Here is a 25,599-nt window from a genome sequence, read left to right as displayed (position 1 = left end):
ACAAGCTCAGTAATGCACACTTCCAAATCAATTCCAATGAACCAGTTAACACAGGTTTACAACAGAACTAGAAAACTTGCTGTTTAGAGCTCTATAAGCAGTTTAGAGAAAAAGGGCCCCTTTTTTTTCTCTAAACGCTGCTTGTAAGGTGCTAAGCAGATTCAATTTTAAACCCTTTGCTTCCTTAAAACAAACATATGACCACTCAATAAAAGGACTCAAATTTGGGGGTTTTTTCCCCATGCTACTCACTCAATTTCCATAACTGTTCCTGTGTTTCTAGATTCAAATTTTCACTTCTGTATCTAAAGCTTCAAAAAGGTTCAAACTCTATACCTACTCAAGGCAATGATTATCTGAACGACAATATCAGCTCATTCTGTTCTACTGTTATGGGACTTAAGAGTATGAAGCAGCTTGTGTGTTCTTCTCAAAAGCGCAGTCACCACTAAAAAACCCCAAGAAGCAGAGGAGACAAAAAGAAAGAACATCAGCATAAAACAAGCCTGCTCCCTACCAGCTGGCTATAGTATAGCTATAGAGGCATGTGCTGTACATTGCCACTGCAGAGAAAAATTAAATGACTGTTAGCAAGTCTCAATAACAAAAAAGGAAACCAAAGAAAAGGAAAAAAAGAAAAAGGAAGGAAAAAAAGATTAAGGTAAAAATGTAAATTCTATAGCATCTTGGCATGATAACAGTATTAAGAGTTCAAATAAATTCATGGGATTATCTGAACTGAATGGGACAATTCACAACTCTTAAAATACTGTTGCAGTTCTGCTAGCAAGAGCATTGGCTTACACTACAGCTCATGTTTCCAAGGTTATGTCTACAACTGCTAAGAATTATGGGTCTATTAAGAAGCACTTGTCAAAAGTAAATCCCAGAACAAGCTCAGCACCAAGAGAGAACTGATGACAGCATTGCCAAGGTATGGAGTAAAACTGGTTTACTTTCCTAGCATTACAGACTTGCGGGCTGACATGAAACTGCCAAGAAACGTACAAATTAATCTTGTGTTGGAATCTCAGAGACTTTTACACAATGCTGCTTATTATTCCCTAGAAAGAGTAACCTTAGAGGACACAGGAAGATAAAGGTGGGAAAAAGGAGATGGCCATCCCTCTTTGCAGTCAAAAAGTTAAGTAGTGCAGGAACCAGAGAAGACAATGCTTGTTTCTATTACCGTGCATGGGTTCTACAAGTCATACTTTTTAAGAGATCCATAATACAATCTCTGAAATAACTAGGTTTTCTTCACTGATGGCTGATATGTCTTTTAGCTGTGTCTTTGCAAGTAAAGATGCCTTAATTGTAGTTAATTAAAAAAAGCCTAAATTACTAAGACAACCCAGTTTGTACGTAAAGAATTTTTTTGTATATTCAGAAAAAATACAGGCAAGAGGCTGATGTTCATAAATCTCTTGCGAAATCCGTAAAAGAATATAAATTGAAACAGTCATTGCATGACCTTGTAGCGGGTTGGCCCTGGCTCGACTTCAGGTGCCCACCAAAGCCACTCTATCACTTCCCTCCTCAGCTGAACAGGGGAGCGAAAATACAATGAAAGGCTCATGGGTTGAGATAAGGACAAGGAGAGATCACTCAGCAATTACCATCACAGGCAAAACAGACTTGACCTGGAGAAATTAATTTATTACCAATCAAATCAGAGTAGGGTAACAAGAAAAATAAAACCAAATCTTAAAACACCTTCCCCCCACCTATCCTTTCTTCCGGGGCTCAACTTCACTCCCAATTTTCTCTACCTCGTCCTCCCCCTCAGCAGCACAGGGGGATGGGGAATGGGTGTTGTGGTCAGTTCATCACGCTCTTTGTCTCTGCTGCTCCTTCCTCCTCAGGGGGAGGACTCCTCACACTCTTCCCCTGATCCAACATGGGGTTCCTCCCACGGGGTGCAGTCCTTCAGGAACAGACTGCTCCAGTGTGGGTCCCTTCCATGGGGTCACAAGTCCTGCCAGCAAACCTGCTCCACTGTGGGCTCCTCTCTCCACAGGTCCACAGGTCCTGCCAGGAGCCTGCTCCAGTGTGGGCTTCCCACGGGGTCACAGCCTCCTTTGGGTGTATCCACCTCTTCCGGCATGGGGTCCTCCCCGGGCTGCAGGTGGAGATCTGCTCCTCCATTAACCTCCATGGGCTGCCGGGGCACAGCCTGCCTCACCACGGTCTTCACCACTGGCTGCAGGAGAATCTCTGCTCCAGCACCTGGAGCACCTCCTCCTTCTCCTTCAGTGACCTTGGTGTCTGCAGGGTTGTTTCTCTCACATATGCTCACTCCTCTCTCCAGCTGCAGTTGCTGTTGCACAGCAGTTTTCTTCCCCTTCTTAAACATGTTATCACAGAGGTGCTACCACCATTGCCTTGGCCAGCGGCAGGTCTGTCTTGGAGCCAGCTGGCATTGGCTCTGTCAGACACAGAGAAAGCTTCTAGCAGCTTCTCACAGAAGCCACCCCTGTAGCTCCCCCGCTACCAAAACCCTGACACACAAACCCAGTATGGACCTACTAGCTAGTAGGAAAATTGCATAATGTCCTGTTTTCACTGCCTTTAGGCAAACTAAGAGCATCTTCTTCCTAGCAAAGATAACATCTCCCAGGAGAGTATGACTCAAAAGTGTGCTGAGATCACTTTCTTTCCCTTTTAATTTGAAGCAGAACATAGAGAGACCTTGAATTTAGAGGCTTTCAATCCTTCAGAGGTCAGAAGGAAAAGGAAACAGTTATGATGCATCTTCTAGAACCAATTATAAATCCGAAACAACCTCTTATCTAGCTCATGTCACACTGAATGCTGGAGGTTGTAGAGTAAAAACAGAGCAAGAATGATTCCCTACTGATGCCTGCAAATGTACATGCTGACAACAGGCACGTCTGGAATGAAGTTTGGCTTACTTTTTATTATAAATTCCTGTTTCTACTTACTACACTAGAGACTTTAGAAATTGTAGTGGTCTAGATTGAAAGAATTGGCACCGTTTCATTATACAAACGCAATTACAACAAAAGCAGTTCATGACTGTTTGTCAACTGACTACATCACGCCAGCTACAGCAACTTGGATTTTACTGTAACGTAGAATATGACCCATTTGTTCTCCATTTGCCAACAACCACCTAAAACATCTATACAAATAACACTGGATTTGCCTGAGAACACAGAGGTAAGAAGTTCTGTCCCAGATCCTCCAAAATGAAAATTCACCAGCCTCAATTAATTTCTATGGACACTTTATTTAACACTAGATTGAAGCAATCATGATCTAAACTGAGACCTTTTTCAAGCAATAATACCAGGACACCAGCGTATCTGTCAGCGAAGGACTGCCAGGAAAGCCCTGAAGTTGCAGAAGCAGTATCGCTCCCGCATTTTATTTCAGGTTCTTCTACTTTCCTTTTGGAAACAAATTGCTGTTACAGTCAAGAGAATTCTCTCTCTTTAATCACTTTTAAATCAGACTGCAAAATGCAAGGGAATGTGCAACAAGGAATCATCACTGAAGATGCACCCAAGAGGAAGTTTAGTGTATCTCTGGAAGAGGAAAGATTTCAGGGACATGGGAAAGTTTTAGGAAAATGGAGAGTCAGAAGACCTTAACAAGGAGTTTTACGCACTTCATCTAGGAAGCAAAGTTGTCTTTATTTAGAGGTGAACAGGGTGAGCATAGGTGATTTTTATACTTGGTACACATAAAATCTCTACTCCATTCTGCCATGTCACATAAAATAAACCCACAATAGAGCCCTTTTCCTGACAGGTTAATCATGCATAAACTACAGGGCATAAGAATTTAATGCCTATGACTACTGAGGGACTTAGCTTGCTGATGAAATCTAAAGGAGTATGAAAAAAGTCTCTGTTATGCCTAAAGTAGCAAGTGAACAAATAAACAGGTCTGTTCAAAACACTGCAAGTGTCCCATATCCCTGCAACCACACATGCCTCCATACAACAAAGTAAAATGTGTGTGGGTGAAAGGGTGAATTATTTACAACCGCCTTGAAAGAATTTTAGAAGATAGGACTGCAATACATAAAGTAGAAGAACTGAACTGTACTTCCACCTGCATTGTTCGAGTTACCTGCCATGAGGTTAGAAAAGACATAATCAATCTCCTTGATACACAAAGGTATCAATTACATCCAGTGTTTGTGGGAAGGTAATAAATGCAGCCAAAGTGTCCCAGACTGGCACAAGGTGCATATTTAAGAGATCTCTGCCTCTACTAAAATTGACTATTTACCAAGAAATCCAAATTACACTGACACATATCTGGTTTTATGAATTCCCATTCCTTAGGAAACTTGCAATTTCAGCAGTGATTTCAGACATCCATCTAGTATTTATATTTTTTAACAACAAAAACTAAATAGTTAAAAATACTAAGAACACCAGTTTAAAAAAAAAGTTACTAGGATCTCATAAAGGCAATTCCTTATGAGCCATTTGTTACAACACACCATGTGAATTTTCAGCTTTCTCGTTTCCTTCAATCTAAGTGTAGTGTCAGATGATTAATAGTCATGCTTCAGATTTATAGAAAAGAGTCAAAATACTCTTTAATTATATATTGATGTTCTCTCTGACTTCCCAATCAAATTCTGTAGTGGTGGTCATTCTTTTGCTTATGTTTTCACTAGAGAAAACAAGTCCAGAGGAAAGAATCTACATAGGGCGATTCCTTTCCACTGAAAATAACCCGAGTTTGACTGAACTACACAGATCAGCAATCACCATCACATCTTAAGATCACCATCACCATCACAGCCTTAAGACATGTACGCCAAAACTATTTTAACATGCAAACCAGCACGGTTATTAAAAAAGCACAAGAGTAGCAGAAATAAAGCATTTATTTATCTGCTCTTGATACACAACATCAGTACATTTAGTTTTTGGAAATCATTAGATGACATGCTATCTGTTCTTGAAAAAGTATCTACAAAAATAAAATTTTGTACTTACAGTAAATATTCGCCTGCCAGTCCGATCAAAAGTTACACAGTATACAGAAGATAAGTGTCCTAAAATTCGTTTGTGCATCTTCATATGTTGATAGACTGCAGTTGGAACAAGGCGTTCAAGTCTGTATTTTCCGTTTAGTTTTCTTGAAAACAGGGTATCCACTACCAAATGGGGAAAATAAAAAGAAGAGACAACATTTCTATTAAGTTCATAAACTAAAATACTTCTCCAGGATGGAGAGTTTATTTCAGCACTGGAATATCTGCCATATGAACAGCTTACTATAGTAATTCTCTCATTTTGTCCTAGTATGGGAAAAATACACACAAAAGTAGCTTATGATAGACATATGCAAAACACTGTGAGGCAGAGCATAAAGATGCAATACAAGTACCCAAACGTATGCTTCTCACTTTATACCGAGTGTGAGAAATTCAAGAGGATTGAGGCAGCTTCCATGGAGGAGTAAACTACCTCAAATGCAACAAGCCTAAGAGCTTCCACATCACTATTAACTGAAGATCAGCAAACATTCAAATCTTCTCCAAGGCAACCTGCTTTTTGAGGTCTACACAATCAATCATTTATCCACCACTTGCAAGACAATTTATTTTTTGAAGAATATTGCTACCCACTACAGCTAAACAAACAAAAAAACAACCCAAATACAAATTTGCCAGAACCTTACAGAAAAATCTGATTTTGACTAACAGAACTTTGTTCAAAGGGTTTGGGGTTTTTTTCCAAGTTTAAAAACTAAGAAGGTCCAGAAGCAGGAATCTACTTTGTTTTAACGAAATGGAAATCTTCCATCGAGAACTCCAGTAAAAAAAAGTAAAGCTCAGTGTTACTAATTTTAAACTGCTACTCATGCAATGATAAAGCAACAGAGTATAATGCTTACATGCATGGATACATAGACATTAGTCAAACAGCTCCCCATATAATCATTAGATCAAAGAACGGCAATGGCGATACATTTTATGTTCCACAGAATTGTGATAAACCAGGTAATATATGCAGATCTCCAGCTCCTGAATACATGAAAAGTAAAAACATAAATGCCCAACAATGTCCACAGCACTACAGACACATGAAAAACAAGACACTGTCATTACTACTCTGGTTAGCCATTCTTTCTTTTACACGTGACCAAGGCTCTGCCTGTACTAGTGAACTGAGCAGGACCAGAGCAGGGGTCAGGGCACTGAACCCCATTCACTCCCTAGCACCTGTGAAACAGCTACACACCTCACACTGCTTGGTTTTGGTCCAGACCAACCAAACACTGATTCATGAGTCAGCACAGGTCAAACTACATTAAATATGCAACCTGGATTGTAGCTACTCTATAAGAAGCAAAAGCACTTAGTGGTATGGACAACTGCCAAGCCCATTGGACTCAGGCCATAAGAACAGCCCTGAAACATTTCAGTTAACTGCCTATGTAGCCCAAGGACTCAAGGAAGTTCTCCTAGTTTGAGATGGTTTGTGAAGGAGAAGAATCATTAGCTGTGAAGCAAGGCACTTAGTCAATGTGCCACTACTCCCTTAAGGCTTTACTATATCCTCTTCACCCTTCCCTTATACAAGAAAAAGATGCAGCTGCACGTGCTTTATGACAAAGCTTTTCCTTGCCAACAGTCTACTTTAGAACAGCAGGAAACCAAGATTAGTTCAGTCACAAGATAAATCTAGTTTTGGTTTCTGACAAATCATCCTACAGTTAAAAAAACCCCACCTCCCTCCGCAAAAAAACCCCAAACAAAAAACCCCAAACACACACAAACAGAACAGAGAAGGTCTTTGTCACAATAGTGAAGTGAGCTTACACAATAACCTCAACCTACTCAGAACTTACCTTTTCTTTGCTCTTAATGTAAAATGGAGATGGTTGTTGGAAATCAGCTGCTAGCAATGCCAAAACCATAGCTCACAAAAAGGGAAAAAACCTTAACCAGAAGTTTAATTTGCAGAGATATTCTGTCAATAAACCAAAAGCGTAAGCAGACTCTTTAGGTTAAAACAACCAGTGACTTCATGTAAGCATGTAATTTTTAATACACATCTGGATTTATGAAAAACCTTTTAAAGTACTTGAGAGAAATTTCAGGTTTTGGGGGGTGTTTTCAGGGTTTTTTTGTTGGTTTTGTTTTTTTTAAATCACTGAAGAACGTGAAGTTTAACAGAACCTAAGCCAGTATTCCTGATGATATTCTTGCTGGTGTGAAGTGTTAATAGGCAGCTTGCTACTAGTTCACATGTCCCTGGGAAACTCAACAGGTGAGAAGACCCCTTCTTCTGTAACCATCAACCTACTGGAGGAAATATGAGGCAACACTGCGATACCGAAAAAAAAAACCCTGGGATCCATCTCACTCTTTGGCCTTGATCAAAACTTAAAACATACAAAAAACCCCAAAACTGGTTAAAAATAGAATTAATTAATTAAAAAGTAATTTGACATGGAAGAAATCAGTATTACAAACTTACATTCCATTGTAAGAAAATATTTTACTAAAATCATGCAATTGGCAGCAGGGAAGGGGAAGAATCAATCTCCTGCACATTTGAACACTGTCCATAAACATATAATTTTAAAAATACTTCTCAGACTGGCTTTTTTGATTGTTGTTTTAAACTAAATTCTCGCATCCACCCTTGTTCTTCAATATGCCCCTCCATTTAACTATTTATATTTACTCTCACTGACTTTGCCAAGTGATCCAGCTTGATTTCTTTAACTAACCTATTTACCACTTTTTATTCCAAACACTGACAAGTTCAGTGTGTCACCTGCACGCTTTGCTAGCCCAGTCGCATTTATTTTTTTCCTCCCAAGTACAGGTAAAAACTGTCTCTCAAAATAAATTCCTGCAGCCAAACAATAAAATTGATTTTTCTGGTGCAAGCCAAGGTGAGAAAGGCTACCAACCATTAATAATAATAACACCTATGTGCTAATTATAGGCCTTTGGTTTTATAGTGATTGTTATCCATACCTATCACCAATGCTTGTCAGGCCTTATGTGGTCTCTATTTTAGCTTGATTTTAACTGCATTTGGAAAAAAGGTGATTTTAGAAAACCCTGTGACAGCAAGTCTCATATCTCTCTTATTTTAGCCATATTAGCAGTTTTCTGTCTTTGCTTAAATTTTGCTTGGCCTCACACAAATGAGTCGGTATGAACAAAGGTATTCATCACAGGGTAAGGTATAAGCAGTTAAACAGCTGCAGTGGGAGCCACAAACCATACATAATAAGGGAGGGAAGGAGGATGAGACTTTACCCCAGGAAGGGTTAGATAGCGCTGGTTAGGCCTTACAGCAAGTCAATCAACATGAAGAGAAGAAGGGTGGAAAGGATGAAAGGACAGAAATTGCCTGCTTCTTGCTGGAAGGGCACTGTGAAGTGGACACTGCACAGAAAGAATTCCCATCCAATGCCTGGCCAAACGAGGAAATTAGTATCAACTTAGCTTTAAACGCCTCTCTGCTACTCACACATAACACCCTGCTTTAAAATAAACAAATAAATAAAATATAAAACAAACAAAAAAAGCAGATGTTAATAAGTGGTTGTGCAACACAGCATGATAACCCACCAGTTACTTCCAAATGACATTTTGGTTTCAAAATCAGGATTCTTCTTAATAATGAAGCTGACTGATCAGTAACAACCAATGCCTATAAAAGCCACGTGTTTTGTTGGTGTTTTGAACATGTAGAACACACTTTGCCACAGATTTTGTCATTCAAGATGCTATTATTTACCAATTGGTTCCAAATAAAATGAATTGGCTTCTAGTTTTTAGGTAACTGGGCTCATCTTCACACAACACGACCAGCCTCAAAGACTGAAATAGTCTGCTGTCACAGAACCACAGAATGGTTGAGGTGGGAAGGAACCTCTAAAGATCATGTAGCCCAACCCCACTGCTCAAGCATGGTCAGCTAGAGCAGGTCACTCAGGGCTGTGTCCAGTCAGGTTTTGAGTATCTCCAAGGATGGAGACTTTGCAACCTCTCTGGGCAACCTGTGTCAGAGTTTTGATGACTCCCAAAAGGTATTTTCTTATATTTAAATTGAAGTTCCTCTATTTCAATTTGTGTTCATGGCCTCTCTCACGTCAGTAGGTATGAATGAGAAGAGTCTGGCTCCACCTTCGTAACACCCTCCCATTCAGGTATTTATACCCACTGGTGACCCCGCCCCCATGCTTTCTCCTCTCAAGGCTAAACAATCCCAGCTCTCTTGGCTTCTCCTTGTATGACAGATACCTCAATCCCTTCATCATCTTCCTGGTCCTTTGCTAGACTAGCTCCAGCCTGTCCATGTATTTCTTGTTCTGAGCAGCCCAGAGCCAGACCCAGCACTGCAGGTGTGATCTCACCTGCACTGAATAGAAGGAAAGGAACACCCTCAACCTAACACCAACGCACGGCCTCCAGCAGCACAGGATGCTGCTTGGTTTTTGTGTCCAAGGGCACACTGTAGACTCAACGTCTGACACGTTCAACACCAGAACAGTGAGCTCATTTTCTACAAAGCTGCTTTCCAGCCGGTCAGCTCCCAATGTCCAGTGGTGCATGACATTACTCCTGCCCAAGGGCAAGACTTTTGCACTTCTCTTTGTGGAACTTCATCAGATTCCTGTTGACCCATTTCTCCAGCCTGTCAAGGTCCTCACTGAATGGCAGCACAGACGATTTGATCCATCAATCACTCCTCCTAGTTTTGCATTGTCTGCAAAACTTCATGTTTCATCATCCAGGTTATTAGTGAAGATGCTGAACAGTGCTGGCTCTAGCATCAACCCTTGGAGTACACCATTAGTGACTGGCCCTCGTGCCAGTCACTGGAATTCATTCTGCTGATCACAACCCTTTGAGCCCAGCATTTCTGCCCATATCTTACCAGTTTGTCAGTGAGAATGGGAGCCAGTTTACAAAGTCTTGCTGAAGTCAGGATAAACAACAGTCACTACTGTCCCCTCATCCTCCGAGCCACTCATCTCATTTAAAAGGCTATCAGGCTAGTCATGCATGACTTCTCCTTCACAGATCACTGCCAACTATCCTCAACCATTCTTGTCCTTAGTATGCTGGCTTCCAGGAGTATTTGCTTCATCACTTCCCCAAGGACTGAGGCACGGAGGACCCACCTTTACTTCATCAGAATCTCCTTCTTGCCCTACTTCAAGACAGTGTGACGTTTGTTCTCTTCCAGTCCTCAGGAAGCTCTCCTGACCACCATGAACATTTCAACCATAATCAAGAGTGGCCCTAGGCTGGTATTACCCATGAAGACACAGGCCAAGAGGGCACTGAATACCTCAGCTTGTCCAGGTCTTTTGGCACCAGGTCCCCTGCCCTATTCAGCAGCAGGCCCTACTGTTCCTTCTGCTGCTGATAAGACCTGTAGAAGCCCTTTTTGTGCTCCCTTCATGTGTCGCACCAGATATAATGCCAGAACTTTGACTTTTATTACTGCAGAATCACAGAATGGTTGAAGTTGGAAGGGACCTCTAAAAATCATCTAATCCTCCTTTGAAAGCAGGGTCAAATACAACAAGTTGTTCAGGACCTTTTACCAGAAGAAATAAAAAAAAGAGAGGAAAAGGGAAAAAAGGGAAAGGGGGGGGCAGAAAGGGGAAGAAAAAGGAAAGGGGGGGCAGAAAGGGGAAGAAAAAGGAAAAGGGGGGCGGAAAGGGGAAGAAAAAGGAAAAGCGGGGGCGGAAAGGGGAAGAAAAAGGAAAAGCGGGGGCGGAAAGGGGAAGAAAAAGGAAAAGCGGGGGCGGAAAGGGGAAGAAAAAGGAAAAGGGGGGGGAAGGAGAGGGAAAAGGAAGGGGGGGGGGGGAGAAGAAGAAAGGAAAAAGAGGGTGGTAGGGTGAGAAACATGTCATTCTTTACCCAAAGGTTCTAACCTTAAGCTCTAGAAGTAAGAGTTTAAATTCCTTTTTTATAAGGGCCACTCAGGAACATAAAGTGTGAATGGAGAGTTGGGCTCCTAAACCAACTCAGTAAAATAGAACTTTGCTTTTTTAACATCTCACTTCTAGTGTTACAATTCATTGCTGCAACAACCTTAATCTGAAAACCACACATCTCCAAGAGTCAAGATCACCGTATTTGTTTGTGCCCCTCAGAACAATTTAAAAATCAAACATAAAGCTGATGAAGGTATAGTGGTGGGAGTTCTCAGTGGAACTTATGAAAGGGTATAGATTTTTCTCCCACTCAAAAGACATGCAACAGGCACCAGCTGAATGCCCTCAAAGCTTTAGAACGTCTCTAACTCACTCCCCACCCAAAATAGAACAAGCAGCTCAGAGAAAACCAGTGATCTGCAGAAGTAAGAGAAATTTGGGAGTCTGAACAATATGGCAGCATTAGCCATGCTGGGTTTTTTTTTTTTCCCTTGGGTTTCTTATTTTAGTTTAATGAAAGTTACTGATTCCATCGTCTTATTTACATGGTCTTATCCTGGAACATGAAATATGCCATAAAGATGAGGGATAGTAATCTGCCTTATACACGAGTCAGTGATAAATCCAATTTATTTTTGTACCAAGTATAATTTACATTTTAAAAAAGCACACACAAAAATCATTATGGTTTATCATTCGTTTTCTTCCTTTCTGGAGTTTATTTAACTAATGAAAGTTCTACTCTGAAGACAGAATCCACTTTTATTCACCCTCCATTCGCACAAAAATAGAACCAGATTCAGAAGAAACCTGGAAGGACACCTAAAGAATATACTTCACTTACAACTCTTACCCATATTGAATCGAGTTTCATTAAGCTGAGAGGCTAGACATGCCTCTAATGAATACCAAGGCATTCAGAGCTGTTAAAAATAGTAATGAGAGACCGCTAGACGACTCCTTTCACTCTCCAAGCTAATAAGACTAGATGTATCAAGCACTCAGTTTTGGGTTTTGGGTGGTTTTTTAACCCCTTCTGTAAATATGTCAAAGATCAAAAAAGCAGCTTGAATTAACTTCTACCTTCCTACCATTTTTCTGTTCAACTTATAAACTCTATGTAGTACTCTAAGTCTCCTGGCTTAAGGTCATTGTCAACCAAGTAAAGTGGTTAAGCCCGCAATTTCATCAAGCCAGAACTTGTCTCTGGGCATTTCATGAAGGTAAAAGTATACAGACTCCTCACTGGAACATTTCTGAAAATATAAAAATTCTACAGACATCTACAACTTTACATATAATATTAATTTGCTCAATGATAGTAACTGCCAACCCATACTAATTCAGACAGGTAGGAGGCGAGATGTTTTGAAAGGCAGAAGGTAAAAACAAATGAGAGCTATACAATCTCAAGCATTTCCGAACTGTTCCCTGACTTCAATGCAATCCCACTTGCTTTCGCTATATATTTATTCAGTTCTTATTTTATTCAAAGTTCCAGAAGACTTCTATAGCTCATTTCTTCTTGAATAACAAGTAGTCATTTACTTCAGTATTATTCACTTTAGACTTGAATAAACGTGTAAGAAGATGTTACTTTTACACAGATCCTTTAACACAAGGTGGTCTTTTCTTTTAGTTTTTTTACTATAATTAACAGAATAATATAGTTAATGAAGTACTCTTAGGTTAGTTTTTAGGCCTAAAGTATCTACTATAGTTCTAAAAACAGATATCTACACCACTTTCAGAACATCACATTCTCTTTACAACCAAAACAGCAGCATCATTTAATAAAGAAACAGCGAAAAAAGTGCAAAATGCCTCAGAATTTTTCCTGAAGTGGACTATTCAGCAAGACCATGAAATATTTTTTTGAAAGGCAGATATATTCACTGGTGAAGAAAAATATTCTTTGTTGTCTGGGGCTAACTGCTAATCTCATTCAGGTCTTCACACCTGAGTGGCCAGCTTCCTTCCTCAAGAGCCTTGAGCTCAAAGCCCTCAAAGCTTTATGCTTTGGTTCTGTGCTTTTTCAGCAGCCCCTGAACATTACTGAAAAATTCTTTTTCTGTTTCTGCATCCAAGAAGACAGGACCTTTAACAAAGCAAATTAGCATATGACATAGCTCTTTGTTCTTAATTAAGCACTTCAGCAACTTTTTATAAGATATGTTGCACAAGTGACAGCAAATGGACAAAGATTATTCTGTATCCAATTTTTGTTTCTCTTTTATTATCTTCTACAGATATTCTGTAGTTTTCTGGAGAAAAATTTTGTACCGATGTATTTTAACTGCATATAAGACAGCTACCTACAAGGCAGCTGGCACAACATACACAAAAATTTAATTCTAAAGAACATCCCATCAGCATCATAATTGCACTGATTCATCAGGCTAGGAACCAAATGACTACTTCTGTATGTTCACTGAAATGTAAATTCAGTTTTCCTGCACAAGATAGAAAGGCTTCAGTACCTTTACTGTTCCTCAACCATTAGTGCGTTCTCCACCCAAAATACATACAGCCTGAAGAATAACAGGTTCCAAATTTTTTTTTGTTGGGCAAATACACAACATACAGCCTTCCCAAGGGAAAATTGAGAAGTTATTTAAGGAAACAAAATTTTCTAGCTCAATTTATAAAAGAAGTGTCATTCCAGTTCATGATTTTGAGAGGATCAAATTAGAATAGGGTAAGTCAAAAAATCAAATGCTTCAACACACAGCTCTGAACCAGACATCCAAAAAAATCTGAATACACTTCACAGTTGAAAATATTCAGTTACCAGCACTTATCTCAATGTTTGGAAAAGGAAATTATTGGTCATGAAAAAAGTGGCATGTTGAAATAACTGTAATTTTGCAAAATATTCAGTGCTCTGCAAAAGGTTCAATAAAAATAACATTTATTTAGAAAGCCTTACTTGTTCTTCCCTAGAAAGAGTCTGAAAGCTATTTTTCTTAACATTTAATTCCACTACCACAGCAATTCTACAACTTTCTTTGAACTCCAGCTGCCACGGATTTCACACACTGGTCTTTTTCCCTTGAAAAAATACATACCGTGGAGCAAGCTACAGTACAATACAAAACAGACTTCTTCCATTCCGATTTCTCCAATGTGTATTCCCAAGTAAAGGAAAAGGTAAGGCAACCACTAAAGAAATCTTGACTATTAGATAGTTCAGTCCTCCAGTCACCTTGAAGAAATACCTGCTATTTTAGCCCAAGATTTTCCAAGTTTACAGTCTTCAAGCCAATGCACAGCCACTCAAGAGGGTAATTATTCTATTCAGCAACAAGCATTTCGTCCCCTGCATCTGGAGTGCCACGCAGAAACAACTCTCTACATAAATACCAAGAACAGCTCTAAACAAAACCACATGGAATGGATTCAGGCCCTACACAAGTGAACCACCTCTGACCAATACACACACTAGCTAAGAAGGTTCTGAAAACTTTACTCTAAACACCCAGCAAAACCATGTTCTCTTCCTGTATTCTAAGGATCTACAGGATCTAGCATGGAAAGCCTGCAACTTGTGCTTTAGAATGGAAGAGCTACTAGCACACTAAATACTTCACCATCTGACCAAATCAAAATTGGCTGTGCTCAATCCAAGAGCTCCTTAGCTGTAAGCATGCTTCTGCTTCAGCTGTTGAGAGAACTATTAATTCTCTGGGTAAAGTGTAATGGAATCCATTTTGAGATTTGGTCTTGAGTTTCAACATTAGAAATAATATAAATAGCCCAAATTAAGCTCTCTCAATTATATATCTCCCAATTCATTGAAAACTTACAGGCTACCAATAGCCTCCAAAAGAGAGTTTAGAAATTTAAAAATTGTAATGGCAAGTCACCACATTAAAAATGCCTCCATTCTGAAAAGCACCTGGCTATGTATTTGTACATTCTTACTCATTAGTTCTCCAATAATCTTCTCTTTTTTGCCAAGACAGAAACCTTTGTCTTTGCAGCAGCTGCACCTGATCAGGAGACAATTGGATATTCTCTGCTCACTCTCATCCAACACTGCACATATATCTGCAACCACTGTTTTGGTATAAACCACTACTGTTTTGGTATAACGCACACTGATAATTTGGTCTTAATCATTCCCCCTTCCCTGGACATCAGCAGAGTAAGATGAAGACAGACTAGTGATTTTGCACATTTTCCTATCCAGGACAAAAGAAAAGGATGCTCCTTAAAGGATCTCCTAAAATATCACACATCTTGTTTCCTTGTAAAAAGGTTGAAAGCTAACAAACATGTTTTAGTGACCACATGAGAGCTTAAAAATAATAACCAAAGAAAAAGAATACCTCTGATCTCCAGATTCAGTTTTTCAATGGTACAGCCAGCGCATGCATGCTTCATGATACCGTGTAGCAAACTAAAGCACAGCTACAAAATTACTGAATGGACCAGAGAGCAGAAAAAAGACACTGCAAGACACTCAAATCTTTCCAAAGAAAACTGTTAACAGTCTATGAGATGTTCTCCTCAACAATAGGTGCAGGCCATGATGTCTTGGTTTTAAGTTGTTATATAGAACATATATTTACCTACTGACACCTTTATTACAGCTTTAAGAAAGAGTTTTATTTTTATGTATTCACTGTTGAAATGTATTTTATGCCATTTCATACTTCAAATACAAAATTAGCTTCAGAGCAGAACTAGTATATGCATTGACAATACCCATTTCTTCCCTGCATACAAACTGGTAAATATGACAACACAACATCTTAATAAAAATAATACTAAAGGTAAGGTCTATGTCACAAACTACTACTTAGCTCTCATCATCACAAGAATCAATCACCCTTGGAGTTAGGTATTACAATGGCAATGCCAGAATAAAATTGACTTACCTATACTAGGTGGACTGCCATAATTTACAGGGGACTCTGGAGGCCTCCCACAATGTAGCGCAGCAAGAGCAGATCCCTTCCATACAACATGTTTGCAACCTGTTTTAAAAAAATTACACAAAAAAATGTAGGCAAGCATTTTTTCATGCAAAAATGCAGAAAAGGCATGAAATATCAAGAACGCTGAAAATTCTCATAAAATTTTCATACTTTTGTTTGTACGAAGCAAAGACTGTCTGCCAGCTCCTAATAACGTCTGCACTCCAGGGACGCTTTGGGGAATTTCTTGCTCTAGAAGCGGTCCAAGTCGATGGCATATTTGAAGCAAGTGATCAGGTGCCAAGTGTCTGTAATATTTCACCTATTATATGAAAGAGCAAACAAAACATTTGATAAAGAACATAATATTTTTTAAGAATTACTGGTTTAATCTTTTTTTTCCAGATTGCTACACAAATTTGTAAGAAAATTATAGTATATTAAGGATAAAAACAAATAATGACCTTTAAGTACAATAATTCATTCCAGCTGGTCCTAATTAAGTCTTCTATTCAGCACATGCTACTTTGTACAGAGAACTGTTGGTATTTACTACTTTCTCACTTTAAGGCACAGTTGGTCATAGACTATTAAGCTCCTTTATAATCACAGTAAAAAATGTGAAGTACGTATTCAATATTATATTTAAATAATGGTCTGGCCAACTTAAGCTACTGTAAGATAAAGACCAGACAAAAACTGTAAGGACAGCAACATCTACAGAATTCTTGGAAGATTCACATATACCTAGTAACATAGCTTTGTAGAAGACAACACAAAACCCTTTTGCCTCAACTCAGCTAAGTCACAAGACCTTGACAAAGTTCCACAACTGGATATTTTTTTTTAACATCTAAAGCTTTTAAACAAAAAAGTTGGCTTAAGTAATTCAACTTTAAAATTGACATATGTGGTCCTCTACTAGGCTACAAACATGATCAGTCTTTGTAACTGCTCATAATTTTCAACTGTACAGTACCAAAACAAGCTCCTATTATCAGCAACAGATCTTCTCACCACTTGATTATAATAATGTTGAACAAGTATTAATGACTGTCTAGGCAAAACCAGTTCATTCTTTCGAACTACTGCAGTTCTAGATCAGACGACCATCTTATAGAACAAGGAAAAAAAGCTTCTAAGTGTATGTGACAACAGTAAAATCCTCTTAACATAAAGCTTTTGGTTAAGAAACAGCATTTTTAAAATGTATAAACTATTGTCAGATTAGACTACAACAAAGAAAATTTAACATATGAAATTAAAAAGGAGGATATAAACTGTTTTCTTCAGTTCTTGTACAGGATTTGGAAAGTAGTAGTTTTATCCTTCATACAGCCTGAAATAGGTCTTCAGAGTTTTACTTTGCAGAAGGAAAAAAAAAAAGTACTGCAGTAAAAGCTTGCGATGTTTTATTATTCTGCAACTAGAGAAGGCCACAACTGACATTTTAGGCAGAATGATGCTTCTGCATGATACCAAACTAACAGCAATATACATCATTCTTCATCAAATGTGCTCCTATCCAACACACTGTAATCGCTTCATGTATTCTAGCAGTTTGTTAACATAAAGAGTGCTGATGATTGAAACAGGCTCTGGAAAAGCCATGCTTACACCAGTAATTCCCAACAACAACAACGCAACCTTCTAGTGAGGGAGGAAAAGTTTTCTTTTTTGCTCTTGTCATGGTTTAACCACAGCCAGCAGCTTAGCCCCACACTGCTGCTTGCTCACTCCCCCTCAGCGGGATGGGGGAGAGAATCAGAAAGGTAAAAGAGCAAAAACTCCTGGGTTCAGGTAAAGAGTTTACTAGGTAAAACAAAACCTGCACAGCAAACAAAGCAAAACAAGGAATTCATTCACTACTTCCCATCGGCAGGAAATGTTTAGCTATTTCCAGGGAAGCAGGGCTTTCCTTCTGTGAATTACATTTGTAGAAAGCCTTGCAAGCTGTCTGAATTTGACTGCCTGAAAGTTAAATGATTTACAAAATTCACACAAGTTAAAAAAAGAAAAAGGCTTCTCTTTCAAAAATACTAGACACTATTTTTTTATAAAGTTACATCAGTTCATTTAAAATGACTACGTTCAATGTCATCAGACAGGCATCCCATTAGAAGCAACAAAAAATAATCCCTGAATTCAGAACTTGCTATTTTGATTCATTTTTCTTACCAGTAACATGCAAATAAAACTTGCTTTTTTCTACTTAAAGGAGGAATCAGTCAAAATACATGCCTGAGAGCCCTAAAATAACAAACTAGCTGTAAGAAGTGACAAAGCTATGTACAGTTTCTGCCATCAACAGCCCTGATCCATTTCCTTAGCTTTTGTTCTCCTCCGCTCCTATCAACAGGAGCGCAAAACCTTAACAAATACTGCCCTTTCTGTAATTCTAGCTGAAACCACACTTCATGTCTGCAGAATCTGAACTTGTCTCTCAAAGATTAATAATTACTGATTTTTGTTGGTTTAACCACAAATATTAGAACTACATACGCAATACAGTTGTCATTTTATCCTGCTCAAGACCCTTCAGTTTTACACATCCTCACAAATGCACAAAATCTGAAGTAAATGAAGCAAATCGGCTTTGACACATTCCAAAACTACAGCTAGCTGACATCTTGAGTCATACTTCTCATGATCTGTCATAAGCCATGTGTTCACTTTTTTATTTTAGCAGAAACTAGGTAGGCTCAATTCCTCGTGCAGTTTTTAAAGCAAATGTTTTGAAAGGGAGATCTACTTGGATTATTCTTGATCATACCTATTAAAGATCTTATCTTAATACATACCTTATACCCACACTATTGTCTCTCCTCCTTTAAGTCCATTTGTGTGAAAACAGCTATTTATGACAAGTTACACAGTAGTTTTGTGATGCTTCTGTGCAGCATTTGTCTGAATAATCATTGTCCGCTACTAAGCAGCATTTGCAACCAGCTCACTAACAAATCGATTCAACTACACTGAGCTGTACACTTGCAAAAAAACACCCACTGGCTATTTAAACACGTCAGTTCCAGAAAGTTTATGAAACTATTTCATGAACCATAGAGTCATTAAGACTAAAGCACGCACAAGGAACTTTTAAAAATAAAAATGTAAGCCTCATTTCACTGTAAAATCTGCTAGAGAAAAAGCCTCTTATTTCATAGGTTTTATTTGGACTTACTTCTTTCCCTTTTTCTCCTTCTATAAAGAAGCAAATGGTGGAACTTAAATTATTTATTAAAAACAGGCTATCAATTAAGTTCTCTCCAGGTGAAGTACTTTCTTCTCCATCAGAAAAAAGTAATTTGCATTTAACAATATTAATAGAATAGTTCCAGATAAAACGGACCTGCAACTATCTAGTCCAACTGCCTGACCCCTTCAGGGCTGACCAAAAGTTAAAGCATGGTATTAACAGCATTGTCCAAATGCCTCTTAACCACTGGCAGGCTTGAGGCATCGACCACCTCTCCAGTAAGCCTGTTCCAGAGCAAATCTGTACGTCTGACAGATTCTGCATTAGAGTAGAAGTCACAAATGAAAATAAAGTGTGTAACAGAAATTCACCTTAGTCTAGATTCCTCACTTTTTTTTTGGGGGGGGGGGAAGCAGAAAAGAGAACCGTGAAGTGGTAGCAACAACCCAAGAAAGAACAAGGTAGGAAGTTTATTTAATACATCAAATGACAGAGTGGCTTGAAAGCTCAGATTCTTCTAAGGTGCAGCCTACCAAGAGACAGTTCTCACGCTGACAAACCGTAAAAAAAAAAGCTAGAACCAATATAAAATATACGTAACAACCTGTGTCCACCTCCTAAAACAAATAATAACAAAAAAACCCCAACCCTGTCAAGAGTATTCTTAAGCCAGATTTAAGTGACAAAGTAGTTAAGATTTTTTAAAAGGACACTTTACAAGCTTTGTCTGAAACGGAAAAGCTCATAACAACTCAACAGAATGACGGAAATTTGTCTCGATGTCAATCTCTGATCTTAAGAGGAGAAAGTAAAAGCAAAAGGAAAAAAATAACAGATGTACACCTATTTAAAATTCATGCAGCTCTAAATGAAAAGTGAAAACTGGACTCTACAAACAGGAAATTCAAAATTTTATGCCAAAACTTTGATGTCTAACAGTATATAAACAGCAGGTTTTTTTTCTCTGCCAGTCCCACCTAGCTGAAATTCTAGCTGGTTTCTTTCCTCCTATTAGGCTTTCTGCAGCATCTAATTGTGCTCTTCTCTTCCAACACAAACGCACAGAAGATATGCTTTTGTAAGTATAATAATGAACCCTCTCTTTGTTCAAATAGGCTTTTCATTTCAGACATGTTAGTAACATTTCTTAAACATTGCTGTAATAAAAATCAGAACTCTGTTAACAAGTACAAAATTTTCAGATCTTAAGCACAAGTAGTATTTTCTAGAAAATAAGAAGCAGCATTACCCTCAACTTTACCCTTTAACTACTACCCCAACTTTACTTATTCCAAGCAAACAGCACAGGAATATACAAAATGCAGCTACACAGCTATTTGAACTAACATTCAAATCTTTATTACCTTTGAAATAGACCTAAGTGCTTATATTTTCATTCTGCATGACTCTGCAGAATAATCCAGCATCAGAAGCACAACGAATGCATCAACAGAATCATGACTTGACCTAGACTCTTTGGTTAAATTTGTAATACATAATGCAGTTATTTGCTGCCAGTGTTTTAGACATCAAGTAAAATATGACCCTATTCTGGGCTCTGCTCTAAGAGCTATGCATACTGAAATGTTCTCCAAAGTATTGTTGTTGATTTTTTTTTTTTTCCCTGCATGCTAACAGTTAACATGCTTAACTACACGTTTGACTGTAAATATGTTTCAGAAAAACACATTTCCACACAAGGACATTTAACAACAAAATCTAAGTCAGACAGCTACCTCTATTTCAAGATGCAAGAGCTCAATCCTATTAATACCAGCATCTATCCCAGCTTTAACTGTTCTGCTACGTAACATATTACCCAAAACAAGTTCCAAATTGAATTACAGTAATTGTTGTACTATATCAGAACATCAATCTAATTGTACCACCAGCCACTGCCTTATCACTTTAAAATTAGGAATTGCAATGAAGTGCAATTACTTTTCTGTGAAGCATTCTTTTTCATTTTCTTTTGGGGTGGGGGGTGGTGCAGGTGGCAATGAACAAGAAGGGGGGGAGAACTGGAGAATTAAGCATTTTCCCCAAATCACGTTTATTTCTTGCATACTTTCTAATTATGCTTGTGCTAGAAGTACATGGATACTTATCCACTATTTCCTATAGGAATGCCCATTATTTTAACATGAGATTACTTTTTCTCTAATGAACTAGACCTATATGAAACCAGCCATCCCAAGAACATACTAGTTTTTTAAACATTTAATGCTTTTAATAGGTGTGAGGCCAGGGCAAATAAAAAAATTCAAACCTCAGTACAAACTGATCACTGCAAGCTTGCTACTTACCACAAGAGAAGGTATGAACAGTAGTAGTATTTTCAGCTGTATGGACTAAGAAGCTCAACTATACCTATTACTGTTAGATTACCTACACCTATGTGCCTCTCAAATTCATTCATAATGGTTTGTGGGTTTTGTTGTGTTTGGGTATTTTTTTTAAATAACACATATACCTTAAACTTGATATTCCCTTTAGCCCATCTCTCACCAGTGTTACTTAGTCTCAGTTTGAAAGAACTAGCACTGAACAGTTGACTTAGCCAATCCTCCCGATTATCCGTGGAACAAATGTGTGGTACTTCACACAATGAATGAGATCAAAATATAGTAGTTTGAACTGAATTCACTTAAATTCTCAGCTATGGGAATAATCTGTAGAACAGAAATGCTTGTCTTTCAGAACTAAATGGAAATCAGTTGAATAAGTTGATCTATGTCCAACAGAAGCACTGTTAATGAGGCCAAAAACATTGCTAAGGATCACCATCATTTCACAAGTTTTCTTACCTCCAGTGCCAAGTTTTTCAGACCAGCTTCCACTGCATAGACTTCCCCCAAAATACTGTTAGTAACAAAAACTAGATGGTGATGCAGCTCTCTGAGTCAATGCAAGCTTTTTGTTCCCTATTTCTTTGAATACCTTTACAGCACAAGATTTCCCAAAGAAACAAACCACCTATTATCTGGTTACTTATTAAGAAACAGAATTATGAAACAGTAACCAAAACGTTGCCTAAAAGACTTCAATATAAACAATGAAATACAGCATCAATGTGCTTAGTGTCCCAGTCTCACAGATACTCTGTAACTTCATGTACCTTTGCATAACCAAAAAGAACAGTGGAATGGCCTGAAAACAGCATTTTGTCATTTTCACTTTAAAATCACATTTAATAATTGTGGGCAGGGGAAGAGGGACAAACATTAGCAAAACAGTAATAAACAGTTCCTGAGGCATGCTGCTTACTAAACTCATTGCACTGTCTTCCTATTGGATGTGAATTCCCTGCCTTCTCCCTCCCTCAACCACCACCAACATGAACAAAATTTTAATTCAACTGAGGAAATGACAGTTACACGAATATTTTGGATAAGAAAGTTAATACAATGGTTCTGATCATATATGCTATGATGCTTGTACCCTAGAAGACCTTTTAAGAAAGCCAACCACCACACCAAAAAAACCCCCAAACCAAAACAATCAAACAAACGTAAAAAAAGCGATCCACCCTCTATGGTAGCTCTGAATTGTTGCAGTGAATCTTAACAGTTGGCTTCATTCAGCTGAAGTCCACTTTGCTCCCAGAAGGAGCAACCCCAACACATTCCGCAAGCCCTTCACGCGCACTCCTACCATCTCCCTCATGGTGGGGGTAGGACTCATGCTGCTGCACCCAAAAGGAGAGCTGAGCCATCGGAAAATGATTTCTGTCCTGTTCCATTTTTCAGACAGTTCAGCTCCCTTATCTGACTAAGCGCACATTTGATGAGCACTCATGTCTGTGCAAAGGATGCAGCAGAAACACACAGCTTTCATCCAGGGCGTACCATTAGAGCAGCTACACCCAGAGTGAAACTGCAGCATGAGAAAACAATTACCCTGGAGTCAAATCATGCACCATAGCTCGTTCGGCATTTTAAAGCCTAACTACACAACACAACATCTTTAACCACAATCCATAAACAACTCACAAGGCTGCCTTGCTCTGATGACGAGAGCTGTTAACTCTTAAAACTCCTCAATTTCTGTCCCCCATCATGAGAAATCCTGTCTTTCAAGAAGAAGGGGAAAACAGCTAGCTTACAATTAATAAGTTTTCACAACTGATACTAGAGGATACAAAACACCCTGAGATCTGTTGCTGAAGAATCCCACGATCCTTGGTACACCTAGGTTGAAAGTGGCCCCATGGACTCGATTCTCAGAAAGACTTTAGTTACAGCAAAAATTGAAATCTTAATACTGACGATATAAAACCAAGATTGGCACTCTGAAATAAGAGACTACACTCTCAAAGCAACATTCAAGTGGTTTATACCACAAATGGTAACTGTAGAAAAATACAATGTAGACATATTTGAGTTCAAGAAAAAAATCACTTAAGAATGTAAAACATAGTATAATGTCATTTCTGAATTCGTGTATTTTCCTGTACCATTACAAGCATGCACAGCATGGTGTTAAGCTTCTAAGAAAATGAAACATTTACTCTCACTGCCCAAACAGAAAAATGAAACCAATTTACAAGATTAAAATTGCATCCGATCTGGCATTATTTGTACAAATTAAGTTACAGAAATAAAATATCTAAGGCTGGGAATTTCAGTTTAATAAGAGGAAGTTAACTCTAATAAGAAATCCTAAATAAGTGTCTTCAAAACAAGGAGAAAACCAAGCACATCATCTTCTCTTGAAATGATATCCAACTAAATAAATGCATAATAAAAGGCAAGATTTTGCAAACAACAAAACAGAATCCTGGGATTAATCTCCATCCCCTATTACACAAAGCTTTTATTCCCTCCTAGAGTAAAAGGCAAACATCTAACACTACATTTACTGGTATTTTTATTTCTTAGCTTTTCTCCCTTCAGCCCCTTCTACAAAGTTTAGTGAAAGCTCAAAGCATTCAAGTCTGAGAAGTGGTACCAAAACATGACAAAACATGCTGTCTTCAGAAAGAAGAGTCAGCATCTTAAAGCTGGAAAATTTTTTTAAATAAAAAAACCCAAAGACCCCAAGGTTAACTCATCATCAGCCTCTAATCAGCCTCTATCTTAAAAGCTAAAGATTCTTTGGTTTGACATAAACAAGTTTTTGTTTAATGAAACAAGACACTGTGAAAAACACTTCTTTTGTATGAAATGTAACTGTCACGCTGAAAATATACTTTGTGTCAGCTTTCACAAGCCTAAAATGTCAAGTAATGCAAAGTTCACACATCTTTGACAACTGAAGCAAGAGCAGACAGAGAGTATGGAGGGAAGCATCAAAAACAAAGTAACCGATTTCTTTTCCCCCCTCTCCCAACATCTAGGTAGGGTCAAGGTGGAAAAGGGCATATAAACGTTTATCAGGAAGTCTAACAAAACTTTGTTAGGAACAGAAGACTAGGAAAAGAGAAAGGATCTAGTCAGCATCATGTCTCCAAATATATCTATCCAGGATCAAGTCCAAATCTTGAGGAAGTACATCTTATGTCATTACATACCTATTCTGCCTAAATTAGTATTTACCTGCATTCCAACAAACAAAAGATGTTTCTTGGAAAGAAGGGTCTGAATGAGCTTATTTCTCATCAAGTCTTCTTACTTCAACCTTTAAAATGTCTTTTTCCTCACTTTCTCTTTCTTAGCATCCATTTATTTCCTGAGTACACAGAAGAAAGCCAAATCTATTCTACATCAAGACTGCACCTCTGATTCTTTATAATTTATACAGTAAAAGAGAAAGATTCATGCTAAGTTTTACCAAACAACTTCTGACTGTTGTTTGAAACAGATAACATGGCCTTACAGTCTTACAAATAAGTAAATAAATCATAACATATCATGCAAAAGTATCAGCACTTCGAAATTCCCAGTTGAATTTCTTGATGATCTTTGATTTCAGGAAAATTGAAAAGTGTTGGTATGCACAAATCTTCCACAACACATGCATTAAAATGCCCAGGCCAATCCACGTCTTGCTCCAGAGAAAACCAACGCAGTAAGTAAACTTGTTCCAACTACAATAAATGCCTATGATTCATACTGCAACATTTCTAATATAACTAAAATAACGCATATGCCAACAGTCTTTATCGGACGCATTACAGATGGGAACAGTTCCATCTCCTTTTGTGTGAGCTCAAAAGTTCTCCACATGTCTAAGCCTCAGAAGTACTGTAGTTGAGAACTGCCATAACCAACCAGAAAGCCTGAAGGGAAATCTCGCTTTGATGAACACTACAAGCAGAGCTCAGACTTTCTCTGAAATTCTATTCAGAAAATCAGAGACTAAATTATACAACAGTGCACCTGTAATGAAAACAGTACTAGCAACAAGTTGCTAACAGACACAATTCAGACATCTTAATTGCTGTTTTCCCAACTACTGTAGTTCACAACATATTAAAAAAAACAAATATCCAGGCCTCTCTCTGCTAGCAAGAACACCACCACTGCAACCAATACTTTTTTTTAATTGCTGATCTACACCTGAGATAAAAAGCACACGGTAGGATATTTAAAGAAAAAAAAAAAAAAAAAAGAAAAAGGGCAAAAC

The 25,599-nt window shown here is 38.3% G+C and overlaps 1 protein-coding gene across 4 annotated transcripts in view; it reads right to left on the bottom strand.

Moving 5' to 3' along the window:
- The window catches only part of PHIP (PHIP subunit of CUL4-Ring ligase complex), a 118,859-nt gene that overhangs the window by 91,184 nt on the left and 2,076 nt on the right, over nt 1-25,599 (bottom strand). For all 4 annotated transcript variants that reach the window (XM_074819715.1, XM_074819716.1, XM_074819717.1 and 1 more), the window contains exons 5-7: nt 16,008-16,158; nt 15,798-15,896; nt 4,986-5,146 (exon numbers count right to left, since the gene is read on the bottom strand). In XM_074819715.1, the coding sequence (XP_074675816.1) occupies nt 4,986-5,146; nt 15,798-15,896; nt 16,008-16,158 (411 nt within the window). The remainder of the gene's footprint in view (nt 1-4,985; nt 5,147-15,797; nt 15,897-16,007; nt 16,159-25,599) is intronic.

Source organism: Strix aluco, chromosome 3 (assembly GCF_031877795.1).
Source record: "Strix aluco isolate bStrAlu1 chromosome 3, bStrAlu1.hap1, whole genome shotgun sequence".
Classification (NCBI taxonomy): Eukaryota; Metazoa; Chordata; class Aves; order Strigiformes; family Strigidae; genus Strix; species Strix aluco.
This window is presented reverse-complemented; position numbering and strand designations above follow the sequence as displayed.